General features: G+C 54.6%; 1 protein-coding gene across 1 annotated transcript in view; it reads left to right on the top strand.

Annotated features, from left to right (window-relative positions):
* The window catches only part of LHPP (phospholysine phosphohistidine inorganic pyrophosphate phosphatase), a 151777-nt gene that overhangs the window by 51356 nt on the left and 78147 nt on the right, over positions 1-22274 (top strand). Inside the window, exon 6 of the mRNA XM_012453399.2 lies at positions 5540-5631. Coding sequence (XP_012308822.2) covers positions 5540-5631 — 92 coding nt within the window. The remainder of the gene's footprint in view (positions 1-5539; positions 5632-22274) is intronic.

Below are 22274 nucleotides of genomic sequence, written 5' to 3'. Positions count from 1 at the left end.
TGTCGTGAGCTCCCCAAGGGCTGGGCCCCCATCTGTCTGATTCACACTGTGTGCCCACTGCCTGGCCCGGCCCGCAAAGGCCCAGTGCACAGGCATCAAGTGACCAGAGCGAGGGCGCCTGCTGCAGGCCATGGGGCCTTCTGACGTTGAGGGAATTTCCTCAACAAAACATTTCCTGGTGTTTCTGTTTCCTTTTTAACATGTTTAGATAACTTATACGTCCTGGCCCTGTGCTGGGTGCTTCACTGCAATGATTTGGTTTAAACCAGTTATACCCATTTTACAGATGGAAGGGGAGGCTGGCCCAAGGTTACACAGCCAGCAAACAGCAGTGCTGGGATCTCCACCCCGCTGCTCTAGCTCAACGTGACACAGGAGTGAGTCTGTGCATCTGCTGGCCACGTCAGGCCCACCTCCCTTTCTGAGGCCCCTTCCCCCAGATAGAGAGGAAATTCCACCTGGACCTGGTCCTTGCAGGCAGAGTCCAAATCGATGGCCCCACACTCAGTGAGTCCCCAGGCTGATTTCATTCACAGTCGTCGTTTCATTTTGTCTTGATTTTGGTTTGTGTATTTGTCAGTTAGCCCCACTTAGCATCTGAATTCCAGTGAGGAGACCTGTAGTTTCTCTTCTCTTCTTTTCTTTGTTTTTTTTTTAGACAGAGTTTTGCTCTTGTTGCCCAGGCTGGTGTGCAGTGGCACAATCTCAGCTCACTGAAACGCCCACCTCTGGGTTCAAGCAATTCTCCTGCATCAGCCTCCTGAGTAGCTGGGATGATAGGCATAGGCTACCATGCCTGGTTAATTTTTTTGTGTTTTTAGTAGACAAAGGGTTTCACGATGTTGGCTGGTCTTGAACTCCTGACCTCGGGCGATCCACTGCCTCGGCCTCCCAGAGTCCTGGGATTACAGGCACGGGCCACCACACCCAGCTAATTTTTTGTATTTTTAGTAGACACAGGGTTTCACCATGTTTGGTCAGGCTGGTCTTGAACTCCTGACCTCAGGTGATCCACCCACCTTGGCCTCCCAGAGTGCTGGGATTATAGGCATGAACCACAGTGCCCGGCCGAGACCTGTGGTTTCAAAGCATCTGTTCCGGTCATCTCAGGATACTCCTCTGTCACTGGAGTCCAGTTGCTCAAGTCTGGTCCCCAGCCAAGGAAAACCCTGATTGATGTTGAGGACAGATCTGACATTTGATGTCTATGGTGCTGGCCAACCTTGCACTGGCAGCATCTTCCCCTCAAACTATTTTGAAGCTTTTTGTTTTTATTTTAATTTATATTTTTGAGACAGGATCTTACTCTGTCCCCCAGGCTGGAGTACAATGCTGTAATCTTGGCTCACCGCAGCCTTCACCTCCTGGGCGCAAGCAATTCTCATGCCTCAGCCTCCTAGTTAGCTGGGACTATAGGTGTGTGCCACCAAACGCATCTAGTGTTTGTATTTTTAGTAGAGAAAGGATTTCACCATGTTGCCCAGGCTGGTCTGGAACTCCTGGGCTCAAGTGATCTGCCTGCCTCAGCCTCCCACAGTGCTGGGATTACAGGCATGGACCACCGTGCCCAGCCTACTTTGAAGCTCTTAATCAGATTTTGGGGTAGGGGAGAGAGAAAGGCTGGTTGGTTTTTTTTTTTCTTTAAAATTATTATTACTTTTTTTTTTTTTTTGAGACCAAATCTCACTCTGTCGCCAAGGCTGGAGTACAGTGGCACAATCTCGGCTTACTGCAACCTCAACCTCTCAAGTTCAAGCAAGTCACATGCCTCGCCCTCCATGCCCAGCTAATTTTCCACCCACCTCGGCCTCCCAAAGTGCTGGGATTACAGATGTGAGCTACCACTCCCAGCTGTTTTTTCTTTAAAATTACATATATTTATGTTAAAAAAAAAAAAAAAAAGAGCATGAGTCCATTTAAGCAATAACATGTTAATGTGGCAAAAGGAGGCCCACAAATGACTGACGTTTCAGCCACACTGGCATGGACTGTGCAACTTCTTACACTCTACATAGGTGACCAATGGGAAGTCTTATTTGTGCCTCCTAAGTGTGTCCAGACACAGCCGGCCATGCCGTAATGCAGAGCACACATCTGCTCAAGACACCGTTGCTAAGCGTCAACCAAGTGCCAGTTGTCAGCCCAGATTCCTTGCCCTGTAGGAGCTCCTACTTCTGGAAGAATGGGATGAGCAGAGTCCGTTAACGCTGCAGTATGACATGGGTGGCACTAGGGAGTGATCACAGAGTGCTTTGGGAGGGCCACACAACCCAGCCTGGGGTGGAGGAAAGGTAGTGGTCACCAGAACTGAGTCCTGAAGGCCTGGAAGGAATTAGCCAGCAGAGGAGAGAGGTGAGCAGGCAGAAGGTCAGCACATGTCCACAAGCCACCTTTCTGGTATAAATGTGTATTTCCAGCTGTTGTCATTTTCCCTTTGCTTGAAGGACTTCCTTCTACATTTCTTGTAGGGTAGATTTCTTGGTGATGAGTTCTTTCCACTTCAATATCTGAAATATCTTTAGTTCATCTTTGTTTTGGAAAGATATTTTTGCTGGGTATAGAATTCTAGATGGGCATTTTTTTCTTTTACTACTTAAAAGACAGCACTCCACAGTCTTCTCACTTACATTGTTTCCAACAAGAAATCTAACGTCTTATCTTTGTTTCTCTGTAAAAAAAGACGTGTGTCATTTTTGTCTGACTGTTTTTTGAGATTTTCTCCCTATCACTGGTTTTGAGCAATTTGATTATGATGTGCCTTAATACAGTTTTCTTCATGTTTCTTGTGTTTGGTGTTCACTGGGCTGTTGGGTCTGTGGATTTATTATTTTTATCAAGTTTGGAAAATTTTCATTCACTATTCAAATATATTTGTGTCTTCTTTCATCTCACTTTTTTTTTGTTTTTCTAATCTTGAGACAGGGTCTTGCTCTGTCTCTCAGGCTGGAGTGCAGTGGCACGAACACAGCTCACTGCAGTCTCAACCTCCTGGGCTCAAGTGATCCTCTACTTCCTCAGTCTCATAAGTAGCTGGGACTACAGGCTTCAGCCGTCACATCTGGCTAATTTTTAAAAATTTTTTTGTAGAGACAGGGTCTTGCCATGTTGCCTGGGCTGGCCCTTGAACTCCTGGGTTCAAGTGATCCTCCCACAGTGCTAGGATTATAGGTGTGAGCCACTGTGCCCCAGCTCATCTCACTTTCAGGAACTCTCATTACATCTGAATCAGGCCGCTTAAAGTTGTGCCATAGCTCACTGATGCCTGTTCACGTTTAAAAATAATTTTTCTGCCTCTGTTTCATTTTGGGTAGTTTCTATTGCCATGTCTTCAAGTTCATTAATCTTTTCCTCTGCAGTATCTCTTCTGGCACTGACCTCACCCAGCGAATTTTGATCCCTGACATTTTAGTTTTCATCTCTAGAAGCTTGATTTGGATTTTTTCTTTTATCTTCCACTTTTCTACTTTTGGGACTTATGGAATACAATTACAAGGGCTAATTTAATGCTGTTGTCTGCTTATTCTCATATCTGTTTCAGCTCTGGCTCAGTTTGGATGGCCTGATCTTTCTCCTCCTCCTGCATATTTTCCTTCTTTGCATGTCTGATCGTTTTTTTATTGGGTGCCAGATATGATCAATTTTACCTTCTTTTTGGGTTCTGGATATTTTCGTGGGCCCATAAATAATTTCAAACTTTGTTCTAGGATGCAGTTGAATTACTTGGAAACAGTTTGATCCTTCCAGATCTTGCTTTTAAGATTTGGGGGCAGCACTGGAGCAGGGGTTGCCCTGGATGAATCATTCCTCACCAGCGAAGCCAGCGGCTTCTGAGATCCTACCCAATGCCCTGTGTATCATGAGTGAGCTTTCCCAGCCGGGCTGGTAGGACACACGCAGTCCCTTGTGAGACACAGGCACCATTTTCTCTAGTTATTTGGTGTGCTTCTTTCCCAGGCTCAGGGAGTTTCTGCCCTTACGTGCATAGGCAGTGGTCTGCTGAGTACCGAATGGACCCTCCACAATCTCCACAGCTCTTTCTCCATGCAGCCTTCTCCTCTCTGATTCTCTGTCCTGTGGACTCCGCTCCTGGGTCTCCCCAGGGTCCTAGCTCTGTCTTCCCAATTCAGGGATCCTACAGGGTTCCACCTGCATTTCCCTCTGTATTAGCTCAGACTGTCATACAATAGCAGAAACTTTTTTTCTCACTGTTTGGGAGGCTTGAAGCCTGAGATCAGGGTGCCAGCAAGTCCAGTTTCTGATGCGGGCTCTCTCCCCAGCTTGCAGACGGCCGCCTTCTTGCTGTGTCCTCCCATGGCCTCTCCTCTGTGCTTGCATGGAGAGGGTACTCCGGTGCCTTTTCCTCTGATAAGGACACCAGTCCTTTCAGATCAGGACCCTCTCTGAGCTCATTCAACCTTAATTAATTACCTCCTTACAGGCCCTGCCTCCAAATACAGTCATACTGCGGGCTAGCACTTCTTTTTCATATGAATTTGTGGGGGACACACTTCAGTCCATCCCCCCGTGCCCACAGTCTGGAAGCGTCAAAGGCAGTACGCTGGGGGCAGTCACAGGCGCCACCTCGCTTGCTTCCTGCATCTCGGAAGTCATTGTCCTTCACTGCTTGATGTCCAGTGTCCTGAAAGCTGTTGTTTCATAGTTTGGTTTTCTGGGTGTTTCAGGTGGGAGAGTGTATCTTAGAGGCTACTTTTTAAAATGATAGGCTGTGAGCATTTCATCTGTGTGCATGTGTGTATTTTGGTTTGTATATTAGTATTATTATTCTTAAGACAAGAGTCTCTGTCCTCCAGGCTGGAGTGCAGTGATGCCATCTTGGCTCACTGTCACCTCTGCCTCCCAGGTTCAAGCAATTCTCCTGCCTCAGCCTCCTGAGTAGCTTGGATTACAGGCGCACACCACCACGCCTGGTTAATTTTTGTATTTTTAGTAGAGACATGGGTTTACCATGTTGGTCAGGCTGGTCTTGAACTCCTGACTTCGTGATCTGCCTGCCTCGGCCTCCCAAAGTGCTGGGATTACAGGTGTGAACCACCGAGCCCGGCTGTATAATATATTTTTTACGGCAATATCTTCACCATTGAAAGCAAAACCTATATAAAGCCAGACTTACAAAGATTTGCCAGAGATTTGCTTCACTTTCATAGAATCCAAGGCAAATAACCAGGCTACAGAGTCTTTAGGGTCAGGTAAAATTCAGCCTGTGTTTCAGCAGAGGCCAGGGCAGCGTTCAGCATCCCCACGTGTCCTTGCGGTGCCAAATCACTTTGATGTCTGCTGATTGATTTCAAATTGCACAAATATATACCTTTCAAAGCCATGGCCTCCGGGGGCAGTGTGAGATATATTCCAGGTGGGTTGACTTTTAATCAATACGATGACAATATTATCTTGTTTAATTTGTATGATGGTGGTTTTAAACATCAAATCAAGCCATTTATTATGTCAAATAGAAGATGAAGGAGCTCAGGAATAAAACTCTCCTGACATCACTTCTGAGCATATTTCACTGCCGTGACAGGCCGTCATGATTGGGGACGATATCGTGGGCGACGTCGGCGGTGCTCAGCGGTGTGGAATGAGAGCGCTGCAGGTGCGGACCGGGAAGTTCAGGTCAGTGCCAGCTGGATGCACTCATTCACCTTCCTTCCAGGGGATGGCCACGTTCTCATTCTGTTTTGTTTTTCAAAGTAAAGGGGGTATTCTTTCCAAATCAAAGAGCAGGGTGTGGGCATTCACTATGTCGTATGTAACGGACCTCTGAGAACAGGGCTGGGTGGTCTTTCATAGCAGACAGTGATAAGGTAGCGTGGCTTTTGATACAGGGTCTGAGTTTTGAAATGGTGTGCGGTGCAGAGAGAAATAAGCAAAGACACTGTTCATCGTGGCGGCCGCCCACCGGGGAGCTGGGAGGATCTGTGCTGCTATCCTTTCTAAAGTTTGATCAGACCCTGCGCTGTGGCAGTTGCAGCTATGGGCACTCCAGCCCCTTGGACAGCCTCCGTCTCCTGTGTTCACCTTCTCCACTGGTGACAGACAGAGAGCCTGGAGATGACACGAGGGTGCTCAGGGGTGCTCTGGAACGGAACCCCCATCTTGAGAAGAAGATTGTGTTTTATTTGCGGGGTCTAAAGTCTGCCTGGTCTGGAGCAGCCGCCAGGTGTTGGGAGCTCTGGGGCATGTGGAGGGCCCTGTGGTGCCCGGGCTCCAGCTTGCTTTGTCGTAGAGAGGATCTTGGACATCAGAGTGTCATCTTGCCTTATGCTCGATAGTTTCGATTATGGCCATTCAGAGAAAGTACATCTTTGTAGATGCTGGGGAAACTTGGTTGAAACATGGTTACCTGGAGTACTTGAATTTGGGGAAGGGGCGGTTGCATTTGTCCTGAGAGATCTGCTTAGACAGGACCAGAGAAGACAGAGCAGAGGGCCCAACCATCGCTCTGAGGGCTCTCCTGCGGGTTGGGGGCCGTGGCTGAGTACAAGGTGAGTGAGGAAGGCTCAGCGCACCTGGGTCTAGGGTCAGGAAGTTGGTCCCTTCCAGCCACCTCCCAGACCTTCCCAGGCTTGGGGGCCTCATGGAGCCTCTGACGTCCGTGACATATGGGCCTTCTTTCTTCCTTGAAGTTTGGTTTCGTGGCTCCCGGTGGTGAGGCCTGGCCTAAGGGAGTGAGGGAGACCCACTTACAAGCCACAGGAACATGTTTTCCAAGAGGCCAGCCAGGGCCCCCAGGTCCCCATTCCTGCCTTTCCTGCCAAAGTGGCAGAGCCTGGTCCTGCTGCTGCTCCCAGGTGAGGGCTCCCCACTGACATCAGACCTCGGGGCCCTATAGTCGATGCCGGGTGCTGCCTGGCGTCAGCCGTCAGGAGACCAGCCCAGCTCATATCTGTGACCCGTGAGCACAAGTGAGGCCTCCCTGCTTGGGAACACAGAGGTGTGGCTTGGCAGCAGGTGGAGAGGGAGGGAGAACCATACAGCGTTGTGCACTGGGCTGCTTCCGGTTCCTTGGAGGAAAAACATGTCTGCCCTGAATGCAACCTCAGTTGGGGTCTTTGTGGCCAGCCTAGGCCAGGTGCCCCTATAAACTGAGAATGGGCCTCTGAAGAAGGCCCCCCATAGCCCACGAATGAGCAGGTGGCCATGGAGGGGCTGTGCCCACCCTACACCAGCAAGGGTTGGTGCTTTTCAGATTCCAGTTACCTGCGTGCCATTTAAAGAAGAGTATGGGGTGGGCATCCCCATGATGGTGTCTTCCAGAGAGAGGAACTTTTTTTTTTTTAAGATGGAGTCTCCCTCTCTCACCCAGGCTGGAGTGCAGAGGTCCAATCCTGACTCATTGCAATCTCTGCCTCCCAGGCTTAAGCGATTCTCCTGTCTCAGCCTCCTGAGTAGCTGGGACTACAGATGTGCTCCACCACGCCTGGCTAATTTTTATATTTTTAGTAGAGATGGAGTTTCACCATGTTGGCCAGGCTGGTCTTGAACTCCTGACCTCAGATGGTCCACCCACCTCAGCCTCCCAAAGTGCTGGGATTACAGGCGTGAGCCACCGCACCTGGCCCCAGAGAGAGAAACTATCAATGGTTTGCTGAATCCTTCCACGCTGCCTTCTCTGTGTAGATAAAGACTGGTAATATTTTGGATTTTTCTCTTAAAAAAAAAATGAGATGATATTGTATTGCAGCCTCCTTTTTTCCTGAACACTGTTTTATGGCATCTTTCTACAAGCATCTTCATCTTTTTCTTTTTTTTTGATAATTTAAAAAATTTCAGTAGTTTTTGGGGAACAGGTGGTTTTGGGTTACATGGATACGTTCTTTAGCGGTGATTTCTGAGGTTTTGATGCACCCGTCACCTGAGCAGTGTACACTGTACCCAATATGTAGTCTTATTCCTCACCCCCCCACCCTTCCCCCCGAGTCCCCAGAGTCCACCGTATCATTCTTACGCCTTTGCGTCCTCATAATGTAGCTCCCACTTAGAAGTGAGAACATGCGACGTTTCCTTTTCGAGACCTGAGGCCCCTCCATTCCTCGAGGTCTCCACCTCCATCCAGGTTGCTGTGAGTGCCATGATTTCGTTCCTTTTTATGGCTGAGTAGTAGTCCATAGTGTAAATATACCACATTTTTTTCTTTTTTTTTTTAACTTTTAAGTTCGGGGTACATGTATAGGGTGTGCAGGTTCATTACATAAGTAAACATGTGTTATGGGGTTTATGGTACAGATTATTTCATCACCCATGTGTTAAACCTCGTACCTGTTAGTTATTTTTCCTGATCCTCTCCCTCCTCCCCTCTCCACCCTCCAGTAGGCCCCAGTGTGTTATCCTGTGCGTCCATGTGTTCAGGTGCTATAGGAAAGTAATCAGTTTAGTGCCGGGCACACAGGAAGCCCTCAGCAAATGGCCAGGGTGGGGAGCATGTGTGGCCACTACCGTCCTTGTCTGCCTAGCTCCAGGAATGGAGTCACCTGCCTCGGTTGAAGAGGATGGAACTTAGTCTGTTTGTTCCTAAAGAGATTTAAAACATCAGCTCTTTGGATGTGTTTGTCAGGATCTACATCTGCCCTTGTTAACATGCAGGACAAAGGGAGAAGAGTGTTAGCTTGGCTAAGGTGGGGACCACACGGGCATCGAAGGTGGTGGGGCTTTGTGTGTGTGGGTGTGCCCCGGTTAAAGGGATGGGAGGTCTTCCAGCCATTGGCAACTCTCTGGACCTGCCCCTGCTGCAGAAGGGACATAGCTGCTGCCCCTGGAAAGCTCACCTCAGTGCCGAACAGGGCTGTGCTGACCGCCACAGCTAGTGCTGCCCCTCACAGAGGTGCCAGAGGGCTGGGGGCAGCCCCGGAACGGCCAGGTGCTGTGTCAGACACAGTAGCTGCGAGCCGCAGGGGGTGACTCGTAGCGCGTCCACAGTGAGACGTGCAGGAAGTGTAAAACACACACTGGATTTCAGAGACTGAGTGGGGAGAAAGGACTGTGAAAGAGCTCCTGAGTAGTTTTTTATATTGGCTACGTGTTTAAATGCTGAAATTTCATGTTAATTTCACCCGTTTATTTAAACTTTTGTTAATGTGGCTACTAGAAAAGGTTCGCTGGCCTCTGCAAGGGTGTTGGTGGCCCCAGGTGGCAGCTGCCCTCCTCCTGCACTGTCCCCTTCTCCCTCCAGATGGCACTCTCGGTGCACGGATGCACTGGAGCGCTGGAGGGGCACGAGGCCCTGGATGAGCCGGGCTGCAGAGCCTGATGGGGCCTCGCTCTCTGGAGGGCCGTGTTGGGACTGGAAGTGCCTGTGTGGTGCTCCCTGTGGGTGTGGGGCAGGCCCGGGGCCAGCAAACAGCCTCTGGAGTCAGCCGGGCACCCTGCCACTGGGCCAGAGTCCCTTCCCTCCAGGACATGCCCCTAGCCAGGCTCTATGAAGCAGCACCTCGCCCTTCTGGGGCCACCGCCCAGCCCTCTTGGCACCTCTGTGAGGGGCAGCACTAGCTGTGACGGTCAGCACAGCCCCGTTCCACACTGAGGTGAGCTTTCCAGGGGCAGCAGCTGTGTCCCTGCTGCAGCAGAGACATGTTGTCACAACCCTGTGCTGCGCCTCTCCTCTCCAAAGAGAGACCTTACAGGAGCCAGTGAGCACTGGCTGGGTCAGCTGGGCGTCGGGCGGCCTTCCAGGCTCCGTCCTCCATTGGTGGCCTTGGCCTAGCCTTGGCTGAATTGGGAGAGTGAAGAGGGAGGGGCAGTGGCCTTGTCTTGGGCAGAGAGCCCTGTGGTGAGTAGCTGCGCTCACACTTGGTTTGAGGCCAGGGCAGGATGGGGAGGCGGTCCAGGCTGGGCCGACTGGCAGATGGGGGCAGTTCAGCCAGTCCTGCCAGTCACTGGCACCGGGAAGGGAGGGAAGCCCGAGGGGCCTACTGAGGCTTCCCACTGGTTCTGCTGCGGGGTGTGCCCTCAGTCAAGGTCTTCTAGTGTGGAGCATGCACATGTGCACACATGTACACACACGCACACACCATTGTGTTTCTGAGGCGACCATCAGGAGTCTGAGAGGCGGAGAGGGGGCTGAGGATTGGGATTCGGCTGCTCACTGGCGATGAGATTTCCCTGTCACCGTGGATGTATCCATTCCTCTTGCTTTCTTCCACTTTTATTATAAAACGGCCCAAAGAGAGTGCAGCCTCGGGGTTGGGCCTTAGCTGCAGAGGGAATGTTCTGTAGGGCCTGCTCCCCAGGACAGCGTCGTCCTGGTGAGGTTTCACAGAGGCTGGATTGGAGCCTGGCCGCCCCTCCCCTGGGCAGCTACTTTTCCCTCCTGGAACGTCCTGCCCTTGGGGCACATTCCGCAGCAGCCACAGGGCCAGGCCTCACTCCAGGGCCCAGGCGGGCTCCGTGTTTGGAGGCGGGGCCCAGCGAGGAAGTGCACTGCTGCCCATGCCCCCCAGCACTGCTGCCCATGCCCCCTAGCACTGTCACCCATGCCCCCCAGCACTGTCACCCATGCCCTCCAGCACTGTCGCCCATGCCCCCCAGCACTGTCACCCATGCCCCCCAGCACTGCTGCCCATGCCCCCCCAGCACTGTCGCCCATGCCCCCCAGCACTGTCGCCCATGCCCCCCCAGCACTGCCGCCCATGCCCCCCCAGCACTGCCGCCCATGCCCCCCAGCACTGTCGCCCATGCCCCCCAGCACTGTCGCCCATGCCCCCCAACACTGTCGCCCATGCCCCCCAGCACTGTCGCCCATGCCCCCCCAGCACTGTCGCCCATGCCCCCCAGCACTGTCGCCCATGCCCCCCCAGCACTGTCGCCTCTCCTTGCTTTCTTGCTGTCAAGGCAGCCCTCGTCTTCCTTGAAGGGTGGACTGGGCTGGAACCCTGTGTCCTCCCATTCTGACAAATGAATACAGGGAAGGGACGTCTTGCCCAGTTCCGAGGTACCCTCTCTGTCCTCAGTGGCGAAGGAAGAGCTGCCGGCACGTCTGAGCCGCAGACCATTCCTGCCTCATGTCTCCCCACCAACCCCGTCTTCCCACGGACATGCCAGAAACCAGGCAGTGTCGCCCCTCGCTGTCCGCCATCACTCTGTTCCCTGTTCCACGCCACACGGCGCAGCCACCACCCTGTTTTCTGAGCACGGACAAAGGTGCCACTGCCTGAGAAGCGCCCATGCTGGTCATGGAGCTGCTGTGTAAATAAACCAGCTACGCCGAACTCGCCTTGGGTCTTCTCTTACTGTTTACCCAAGTCTGGCAGATGTTTTATAAGCCAGAACATTCTTGACAAACAGTTTGCCCTCCTGAGAGGGAAAGTTTCCTGGACCGGGATTCCAGCTGTACTGCAAAGTCCCTTCTAGCTGGGGTCTCGGTGATGAAGGGGCTTCCCCCAGTGGGGCGGCTGGCCGATCTAGGATTCCAGCCGCCTTGCACCACGCTGGACAATAAGGGGCTGCAGGGCTGCGGAGCGGGCAGGTCAGGAGGGAGAGTGCCCCCACACCTGGCCTTTGACCTTGGAAGCACTGCCGTCAAAGCAGCACCTTGTCCTGGGTCTTCCCAGACTTCGCAGCAACTGACATCACAGTGTTCCCTGTTCAGAGAAGGCTGTGGATTCTCTTTGGAACACGGCAGATTTTTCTTCTGTGCCACATGGAGTGTGAGGGAAGGAAGTGAATCTGGTGTTCACTTTTCAGCAGTCACATGTCAAAGTGAGTGGCTAGCAAAGGCAGGGGGTCCAGGCTTTGGTGGCCCTGCTCAGTCTCCCAGGAGTCAGGACCCTCCTTTTGTCCTCGTGTGTAAACAGACCAGCCAGGGCAGTCCGAGCCAGCCCTGGTGGAGAGAAAGGGCCAGTGCTGGGCTTGGGCGCTCACCCCAGGTTCCTCAGGTACTCATCCTGGTAGTGCAGGGAAGGGCAAGGGAACAGGCCTGCAGAAAAATCCACCGTGCAGTGAGTCCATGAATCCTGACATCCCTGAGGTGGCGCTCTGGTCCTGCCCGGGAGAGGCTATGGCTTCTGGGGTGTGGGTGGGCACTTCTGGGCTCAGAGGCGTCACGTAGTGCACCTGAGGTCGCACAGAAGGGTACACACCCCAGTTTAAGCCTGTATACTTTTTTCTTTTGTCTCTTTCTGTAGCAGACTTACTGAGAAATAATTCCCATGCTGTATAACTCAGTGGCTTTCATGCATTCAGAGTTGTGCAGCCGTCACCACAATCAATTTTATAACATTTCATCACCCCAAAAAGAAGCCTCAGATCGTTTAGCTGTTACTGGCAAAGCACCCCCCCACATTCCACCCAGCCCCCGACAATCACTAGTCTACTTTATGTCATACTTTTTTTGTTTGTTTTTGTTTTTGAGGCAGAGTCTCACTGTGTCGCCCAGGCTGGAGTGCCGTGGCTCAATCTCAGCTCACTGCAACCTCCGCCTCCCAGGTTCAAGCGATTCTCCTGCCTCAGCCTCCCGAGTAGCTGGGATTACAGATGTGCACCACCACGCCTGGCTAATTTATGTATTTTTAGTAGAGATGGAGTTTCATCATGTTGGCCAAGCTAGTCTCAAACTCCTGACCTCAGGAGATCCGCCCGCCTTGGCCTCCCAAAGTGCTGGGATTACAGGCATGAAAGTCTGGCCTTATGTCATACTTTCATTTTAAAAATGTAAAAAAAAAATTGGCCCCAGAGTTTGAGACCAGCCTGTGCAACATAGTGAGACCTCATTTCTATTAAAAATCACAATTAGCCAGGTATGGTGGCACCCACCTGTGGTCCCAGCTACTTGGGAGGCTGAGGCAGGAGGATCTCTTAAATCCAAAAGGTCCAGGAGGCTGCAGTGAGCTATGATCATACCACTGCACTCCATCCTGGGCAACAGAGCAATACCTTGTCTCAAAAGGAAATTTTATAAATTGTGATAAAATACATATAACATAAAGTGTGCCATTAAACAATTGTGATATGACGTGAATAAAATCTGAATGCATATCATAGTGAATAACAAAGTGAACACTCTGAGGTCGAGAGCTAGGAGGCTGTTGGCGCCCCAGAAGGCCTGGTCCCTGACTGATACGCCCCGTCCCGCTGCGGGCACGGTGGCCACAGTGACTGGGTCTGCTGTGTTCTCCCACATGGCCGCTTCCCTCAAACATGGCGCTGGCTCTTCCTGCTCTGAGCTTTATCCAAATGGAATCCAACACTGTACCGTTGAGCTGTGGCTTATTCATCGCGTCCTCTGTGGCTCGAACACCCCTCTTCGCCCATCCCTTGGAGAGGACATCTGGGTGGGTCCCAGTTCGGCCTGTCTGCACAGGCTGCCAGGAGCGTTCTGGTTTCTGTCTCCTGCACACGTGGGCATGTCCTTCTGGGGCAGATCTGCTGAGAGGTGGTGGTGCTGGGTCATGGAGAAGTGTATGTGCCCCTCCCCGCGCCGGCCACCACTGGCTGTTCTGGGAGGGAGGCCCGTGTGCCTCCCAGTTTACGGTCCTGGGAGGTCTCTGGGCATTGTCAGCACCCAGCAGTCCCGGACGTTGGGCCTCCTGAGAGAGCGGGGAGGAGACCTGAGGTGGAGGCAGGCGTGTGAGACGAGGCTGGTGGGTCCACGTGGCTCAGCAGGTGAAGCTGGGGTAGACACCCTGTCATGGCCCCCATGGCTCTGTCTGGTTGGGGCACTGGGGCGGGGGAGACAGGATGAGGAACCGTCGCCCTTCTGGTTCCTGACCCTCATTAACGTTCTTGGTTCCTGACCAAGACTGCTTTGTGTCCAGGGCAAAAGGGGAAAGATTTTAAAACCTGAACTCCCCTGCTGGGCTTCGTGTGGCCTGTGTGGTAACCAGCAGGCTGGGGGATGGTGGGCTCTGGGCTGAGGAAGGGGGTCCCAGGTGGAGGCTGGGAGGTGGCCGCAGAGTGAGGCCACAAAGCCTGGAGTTGGCCCAGAAGGTAGGACCCCTGTAGGCTGCCTCCCAGCCCCAGGAATTTGCGTCTTGGGGACATGCAGGTCTCTCCAGGGTCCTGGAAGGCTCTGGAGTGGTGGGACAGGGTTGAGGGAGGGTCTGCAGGGCCCTCTCATCTCCCCAGAGCTGCTCAACAGACGTCGCGAGGCGCATGCTCTGGGCCTGGTGCTCACACTGCTCTTCTCCTCCCAAGACACTCCCTGAAGCGTGTTCCCAGGAGTCGCAGGGGGATCCCGCTTCCCTGTGTGCCTCGTGGCGGGGCCAGCGCTCACGCTCACACACCCGGCCTTGGCTCATCTACCCCCCGCAACAACCCAGAGAAGGTGCCCACCTTCTTACCCCGACAATTTAGATATGCAAATGGAAGCTCAGAGAGGTGGAGTAACTTGCCCAAGGCCGCACAGCCTGCCAATGTGAGTCGGGATTCGAACCCACCTCTGCCTTTCTCCAAGGCCTGTGCCCCTGAACCTTCTCAAATCACCCCCCAATTAGCCAAGTCCTGCCGGAGCGCTGAGCAAGGACCAGGCCTCACGAAACGAGTAGCCAGTGTGGGGGTCACAGGGCTGGTGAGCTCCTGCCCTCCCCCGCTTTGGCCCCCTCCTCACACACAACCTGCTGCTGAGCTGGACGTAAGCGGGACCTGGCTTTGGGGACTTCTGACCTAGGGAAGGCCCTGAGGTCGGTCATTTGACCCCACCCACCCCCACCTGAGGGCCTGGCGGAGACGTGACAGGTGACAGCCCCAGGAGTCCCATTGTCACTGCCTTTGTGGTTAAAGTCCACTGAGCCCAAGTGCTCTCCAGTGTGTGGGTCAAGGTGGGAGGGGACCTGGGCAGGTCTGGGCAGCTGGCTGGGCCACAGCAAGCAGGGAAGGAAGGGCCCGCGGTGAGCCTGCAGAGGCGCTGTGGCCACCGTCCTGGCCGGGCTGGCCGCCTGCCCAAAATGCCGTCTAACCTTAACCTGAACCTGGGCCACTTGGGTTCTGCTGGATGCGCCCAGGGCCCAGGGCCTGCCCGCCACAGCCACCCCATGAGACCTGGAGTCGCACCTGAGTCCTCTCGCTGCCCCAGGGCTGGCCTCTGCCATTCTGCTGCTGCGCTGCGGCTCGGTGACGAGGCCAGGGCTGGTGGCACTTACTGCCCAGGGCGCAGAGGGCATGTCCCCCACAGCATCCACCGTTGCTGCTGCGTTCTGACCATCAGGGAACCTGCATTTTTCATCCTTTCATTGCTACATCTCTTCCAGCCTGGAAAAGTGAAGAAGGAAGGAAAGGGGCCCAGAGCCCCGACTCCTGCCCTCGCAGACACAGCTTGACATAGTTCTCATTTTCAACCATCTTGTAACAGTGGTTGTATTTGTGCACAAGTTCCTCTGTGTCACGGGTGGGACCCAGGATGTGAGCCCCGGATGTGGACCCAGTGTGCTCCCCTAGCCCCGTTGTCCTCAGGTTGGGGACAGCCAGGGACAAGGTCCCCACTCCAGCCTCCAAACGTAGTTCCAGGCTGGAGTGCCCTGCGCGCAGGCCCAGCCTGATAGCCCCGGGTCTCTCTCTGACTGCCTGTGCCCGGGGGCTGAAACCAGAGTAGCAGGGAGACAGAAGAGCCCAGCCGCACAGAGACCCCAAGAGCACCCTAGAAGCTGGGTGTGTGACCCAGTCGTCTGCCACGTGCTAGCCATGTAAACTCAGACATAGTCTCTTTGTGCTTTTTTTGTTTTTTCTTTTTGAGATGGGGTCTTGCTCTGTTTCCCAGGCGGGGATGCAGTGGCACCATCATGGCCCACTGCAGCCTCGAACTCCCAGCCACAAGGGATTCTCCTGCCTCAGCCTCCCAAATAGCTGGGAAACAGGTGTACACCACCACACCCAGATAATTTTTAAATTTTAAAAATAGTTTTGTCTCCCTGTGTTGCACAGGCTTGTTTCAAACTCCTCGGCTCAAGTGATCCTCCCGCCTCCGCCTCCCAAAGTGCTGGGATTACAGGCGTGGTCCACCGCGCCTGGCTTGAGCACGATCTTCACCTCGCTTGGGTCTTGGTTTCCTCACGTGTCAAGGGGGGCTGAGCCCCAGCTGTGCGGGCTGGACCGGAGCGGGTTAAGCTCGGCCCCTAGGGTGAGGGCGCGCCATGGTGTGGCTGCTGCACTGCACACGGCGCACTTCCCTGACGGTTCCCATTTGGCCTATCCTGCTAGACTGGGCTGGCGGGACGTACGCCGCCTCTGTGGTGCTGTCCACCCCATGGGTGCGGCTCACTAGAAGGTCACGGTGGCTTTCAGGGCAGACTTGACCTTCCCTACTGCCTGCCTTTTTCTCTTCTTTTCTTTTTTTCTTTTGTTTTCTTTCTTGGAGTCTCACTCTGTCACCCAAGCTGGAGTGCAATGGCGCGATCTCGGCTCACTGCAACCTCCACCTCCTGGGTTCAAGTGATTCTCCTACTTTAGCCTCCCAGGTAGCTGGGATTACAGGTGCGTGCCACCACACCGGGCTAATTTTTGTATTTTTAGGAGAGATGGGGTTTCACCATGCTGGCCAGGCTGGTCTTGAACTCCTGACCTCAGGTGATCCACCCGCCTCAGTCTCCTAAAGTGCTGGAAATAGAGGCATGAATCACAGTGCCTGGCCTTCCCCACAGCTCCCTGGTCCCCATAGATGTTTACTGAGCACCTACTATGTATGGCCAGGCGCTGTTGAGGATGTGGGGATGGAGTGAATGTGGTTGTTCTTCCTTCCAGGGAGGGAGATTCAAGCCCCTCTCCTGACGCCTGGCTGGCCTCCCAGCATCTCAGATCTCTGCTCTGCTGGTCCCCTGGAGTGACACTGAGGCTACCTCATAACACTCTTGTAAGAATAAGAGTTTTTTTTTTATGGCACAATCGCACCTGCCCTGGGTTTGTGAATTTGGGGGATTCTTAAAAAGGAAAACCACCTGGTTTTAAAAACAGAAACCCACCCACACACCCACCACTCCCGAGCCTGCACAGCTCCCACTTGACCAGGGCCCCTTCTCACGGGCGAGGGAAAGTTGCTAAGAATAGGCCTCCTAGTGAGGAACCTCCCAGCCAGCCCCGTCAGTGTCACTGAGGCTGCGCTCTGACTGCAATGTCCCCCACATCTGTCCTCATTACTAAGCTTCGTGCAGGGAGTGTTCTGCACTTTACAAAGGTTTAATCCGGGAGCTCAGGGCCAGGGGCTCCGTGACTGTAGACTCAACACAATCTCCTGGGCCACAGCCATCCATGCCGGGAAAGGACAAGGGACTGTGCCCTGTGCTCTGTCACAGCGTCCCCCTCCCCGGAGACGTGCAGGGATGGCCTCGTTTCGTGCCACACTCACATGGGGGTCATAGACCCTGACTCATGCACACACACATACACACACACATATACATGCACACGTGCTCTCTCTTTGGCCTGGGGCAGGGCAGGATCCCAGCTGCCCCAGCAGGGGAGGGGTGCAGCAAATCAGCCCTGCAGATGCGGTGTGAGGGGCAGCCCTGGCACGCTGGTCTTGGCAGTATGGTCCCAAGTGGGTGCGACTGGAGAGGTGCCTTGCCACAGGGCCCAGGCCACCCACACGCTTCCCATGAGGCCGTCCAAGCCCGCCTGCCCTGCATCAGAGAGGACACCCCCCCAGCCCCTCCCCTGCAGGGAGGGAGGAGCCTGGTGAAGCCAGGAGTGGTGGGCAGGGGCCAGCAAGGATCCCTAGGCCCCTAGGGCAGTGTGCATCCGGCTTTCTTGAATGCCCACCTGGCATCCTCCCTGCCGCCTCTTTCCTCCCGCCCCACCCCTCCTCCTGCGTCCCACCCTGGTGAGGTCTCAGAGTTCACTCTTTTTCTCCTCCCCACACCGCCTGCTCAGGCCACAAGAGGGCGCCCTGCTGCCGGAGACGGGACAGGCCGGGCCTGCTGGAGCCAGGCCGATGCATGCGCAGCCACAGAGGCTCATCCAAGCCCACGTGTGCTCACCAGGGGCCCCCATGCCCTCATGTTCCCATATCCACAGGTGCACGTGCCAGGTCCCACGGGTTCTCAGGCCCAGGCCACACACCCACAGGCGCCCACTCTCACACTGGCCCCATACTGCATACACACACACACATATACACACTGTCACACCCAGCCCCCCCAAACCCCAGGCCGTACACATGGGCCTGCTCACACCCCACTCATTCCCTCACAGACTCCCCCGTGCCCTTGTGCCCTCATGTGCCCTCTACCTCCCATGGTCCTGGAGGCTCCGGTTCCAAGAACCACAGGGTTGCTGTATTGAGGCCTCCTCAAGCCTGCCCACCCCTCGGGACACCGGCTCTCCTCTGCCACATTTCACAGGCATAGACAATGAGTGTGGAGAACACCATGGCTCGCAGGGCCAAGGGACACCATCAGAGTCCTGCAGCCCTGGAGTCCCACGGCCTGAAGCAGGCAGAGGGGCCCAGGCAGCCTCACCGGCCTCACCAGCCTCACCAGCCCATCCTCCTTGTCCCCCTGGCACCTTCTCAGAGAGAGGCCTGAGAACACGCTCCGGGTGTTGGAGGCCTCCCAGTGTTCCCTGCGCTCCCCCCACCCACCAAGCTCCCCTCCTGCCCATCCCACCTAGAGCCTTCATGCGTGCTGTCTGCGCCCTTCACCTGTCCCGCAACCTCTTCCTCAGCCTGCCGTGTCCTCAGGGCCTTCCCTGGTGATGGAATTCCCAAGTCCTCCCAATCACAAGGGCCTGAGGAATCCGCTGTTCCCCCAACCCTCCAGCCCATCTCAAGGCCATGTGCTAATCCCGTGCGAGCTGGGGTGGGGGCTGGCTGCTGTGCCAAGCTCATTTCTGTTACACCCAATACATGGTCTCGCCTCCAGAAGAATTACCTGGAACTCCCTGGAGTTCCCACAGCCTTCTTGTTTTCCAATCATTTTTCAGATTTCCAGAATAGAAAGAAATCCCATAAGCCCTTCTCCTAGACACAGACCCCATACTTGCCAATTATTCCATGAACTCCTCTAGAGAGAGGAAGACCCCGTCCAGGGCCGGGCAGCTCTGTGGTCTGTCTCTGCACTCTGCCCCAGGTTACTTCCTTGTCCTCGCCTCAGCGCTCAGAGATTGCCAATTTTGAAGGTTACGAGACAGTCATTTTATGAGATGTCTTCTCACGATGCAACCCAGGTGGCGCGTTTGGGGCTGGAATGGCGTGGAAGTGGTGCTGTGCTTGCTCTCACAGGCCCGTGATGTTGGCTTGCCCAGATACTGGTGATGTTAACTTTGACCTCTTATTTAATGGTGACCACATAATGTTGTGTTTTTCCCCTTTGTGACTGATACATATTTGCGGGGAGATGCTTTGAGGCGATGCGAAGTCCCACTTCATCCGCCAGTTTTAGTAGCCCTTAATATTTCTTGTTTGAATGATTTATCTGATGGTCGCCAAGTAACTCTCATTCCTCATATTTACTCCTGGCATCTTACTTTAAAGAAGAATGTTCTCTTCTTTCCACTGATCTACGTTTGCCGGCTTGGGCTCCTGGCTTCCCATGTAATTCAGTGGGTTATCATCTGTTAGCATCATCACTGGGATACTCCGAAGGTCCCGACACAGACACGGGCAGCCCCTCCAAGCTGGCCCTGCGTCCTGTGGGCAGTCCTCACCATTCTTTGAGCTCTTCCTTGCTTTTTGGCACAAAAAGATGTTTCAGGCGCATTTGTTCTGTCTTTACTTCAGCCCCAGAATCAGCTGTTCCTTCAGGGAGCCACAGTTCCTTCCAGTGGTCTCTGGGCATTGCTGCTCTTGCCCTGGCAGTGGACAGAGGCAGGAAAGGTGGGCATGGTATGGAGGCATGACACACGCACGTGCCCATGCTGACCCGGCCCACCTGGCCTACCCAAAACCTCGAGCTCACACCAGTGCGTCTGATTCCAGCCCAGCAGCACAGGGCCCCTTCTCACCTCGTGCCTTTACACGTTCGCGCCTTCCTTCCATCCTCATTCTCTCTCCATCTGCTTATTGCTCCATCCCGTGTAACCCAAGTCCCTGACCTTGCCTGTGGTGGACACTCGGCATTTGTTAAACTGAGTAACAACAGTTCTGTCTACCGGGAGACGTCTTTTCAGCTTCCCAGACCATTTCTGCATTTGTGGTTCTCATCCAAGCCTCGTGGGTAGGCACAGAAAGTCTTCTCTGTTTTCCAGGGAAGCAGCAGACTCACCCAGGGTCACCCAGCTGGCAAGGGTGTTGCGGGACAGTGCCAGCATATCTGCCCCAATTGTCCCTATGGCCCCTATGGAAGATTAGCCAAATGGTGGCAAAGTGTCCCAGGGAAGGGGCATTCTGGGATGTCCAGGTGCTCGTCTGGGCTGGGACTACCATGGAAGGACTTGTACTCTGGAAGTGAGAAGAACCCCAGGTTCAAATCTTGGCCCTACTGCTTGCTGGCAGGAAAACTGTTGAGCCTCAGTTTTCTCATCTGTAAAATGGATTTGTTTTGGATTTATTTCCTGGGTATCCTCAGCGCCTTTATTAGAGGAGCTCTGTGAATACCTGACTGCAGGAGGAAGTTCAGGGAAGGGGAGGGGTGGAGTGCCAGGGGCATCCCGGCCTGGGGCTGTCGGCCTGGCCTCTGCAGGCACCTGAGATATTCCTGAGGGCAGATTCAGTGGGGCCTATACTCCTGGATAGAATCACTGGGACATAAACTGAGACCATCAAGGGGGCCGCTTGGCTTGGGAAACTCTACCAGCGACCATGTGCTCTGATTTGCAAGATGCAGCCCCCAGAGTGGCTCCCTGCCTTCACTTTGTGCGGGGTGGGGTGGGGTGTCAGTAGAGGGTGGGTGGATCTTGGTACCCAGAAGTTTGTGTCCTCAGATGGGGAGTGGAGAGTGTCTGCCCAAGCACAGCGTCGAGGCTTCCCTTGCCGCTCGTGACCTTGTTCCAGTTGGCGTGGCCCGGGCAGAGTGTGGCACGCCTTGGGGACCAGCCTCTCCCAGAAGGATAGGTGCTTGACTGGAAAAGTTGACTTTTCATTTAAATAAATAAAGGTCAGGGCCTACAGCATGGCTAGGAGGGGATGGCTCTTCTCTGCCTCTGTCCTCCCTTGCCCCTGTGTGAGTGAACAAACCCCCCGTCCTTGCCCAGGTGGCTGCTCCTGCCACCTGCACTGCATCCGAGACACAGCCCAGCTTTGCAGGCACCTGCCGTGTGCTCAGCAGCGTGCAGGGTGATGAGATGTGCAAGACCACGTGGCCCCAAGGGTCCCGCAGTGCAGAGCCCCCAGCCCAGCACTGCGCCACAAGTGTGAGCCTGGGGTGACTCAGGAGGACTCAGTGAGATGCGGAATGCAGGGCTGAGGCGTGGAGGGGGCGCAGGGGCTCAGGGCCATCCCATGAGTCGGGGCTCACTGGGTTGGAGAGACCACATCTGCCCTGCTTGATGCCCTGCCCGTGCAGGCTCTAACGGCAGAGTTTAGGGATTGGGGTTGGGGGTTCAGGGGGCTGGAGAGGGGAGCTCAGGGACAGTGGGCCGGGCAGAGCAGAGCCTTTGCTGTGTCAGAAACCCCTCGGAGGCCCTAGGGCTTGGTAAGTGAGTGTGATGCAGGAGAGTGCCACTGCGAGGGCCGCCTACCATAGCAGAGAAGGTGCCCTGCGTGTCACAGGCTTGGCGGCCCCTGCCGGGAATTTGGCATCACTGTCTTTCCTCCAGTGCTGGGGAGCTCAGCCCCTGGAGGCAGGTGCTGGATTCTTTCTCTACCACCGCAGGGCAGGGGGCTTGTCTTTTAGTTTGTTGTTTTAATCTCCTGTATCTGTGACTGTGCAGAGAGCTGGCGGCGGGAAGAGGGCACCATTGGCTCCTCGGAGGCCGAGGACGGCTTAGACGGGAGGTCTGGGGCTCTCAGCCTGACCAGCCCTGGCCCAGGGCCGGAGAAAGGCCAGGCTTTGGGGTGGAGGGCAGGGGATGAGATCTTGGACCCACCACCTAATGGTGACCTGCCTGGGCCACTTCACCCCTGCATGCCTCCTTTCCTGTCTAGAAAAGCGGATCACATGAGGGCCTTGCAGGAAGCTCCAAAGCCGGGCGAGGGCCCCGTGGGGACAGGCGAGCCCGCCATGAGCACCGGTCCTTCCCTCCCGTGCCTGGCAGGTGCCTGAGCGCTCTCAGGGCTTCAGGCTGGGGCACTGCTGCGGCAAGGGCGGCCCTGCCCAGGCTGGCGCTGTCGGTGGTGTGGCTTTGGTTGGCACGGGGTTGGGAGGATCTCGTTGACCTGACTGCATAAGGCAGCAGTGAGGCCTTACAAACAGTTCCAGGCCTGGAAAGGAAAGGAAAAGAAAGAGTGATGGAATCTGGCG

Source organism: Aotus nancymaae, unplaced genomic scaffold (assembly GCF_030222135.1).
Source record: "Aotus nancymaae isolate 86718 unplaced genomic scaffold, 86718_ANA_hifiasm-v0.15.2.pri h1tg000010l, whole genome shotgun sequence".
NCBI lineage: Eukaryota > Metazoa > Chordata > Mammalia > Primates > Aotidae > Aotus > Aotus nancymaae.
The sequence above is the reverse complement of the archived record's forward strand: the minus strand, read 5'-3'. Positions and strand labels throughout refer to the sequence as shown.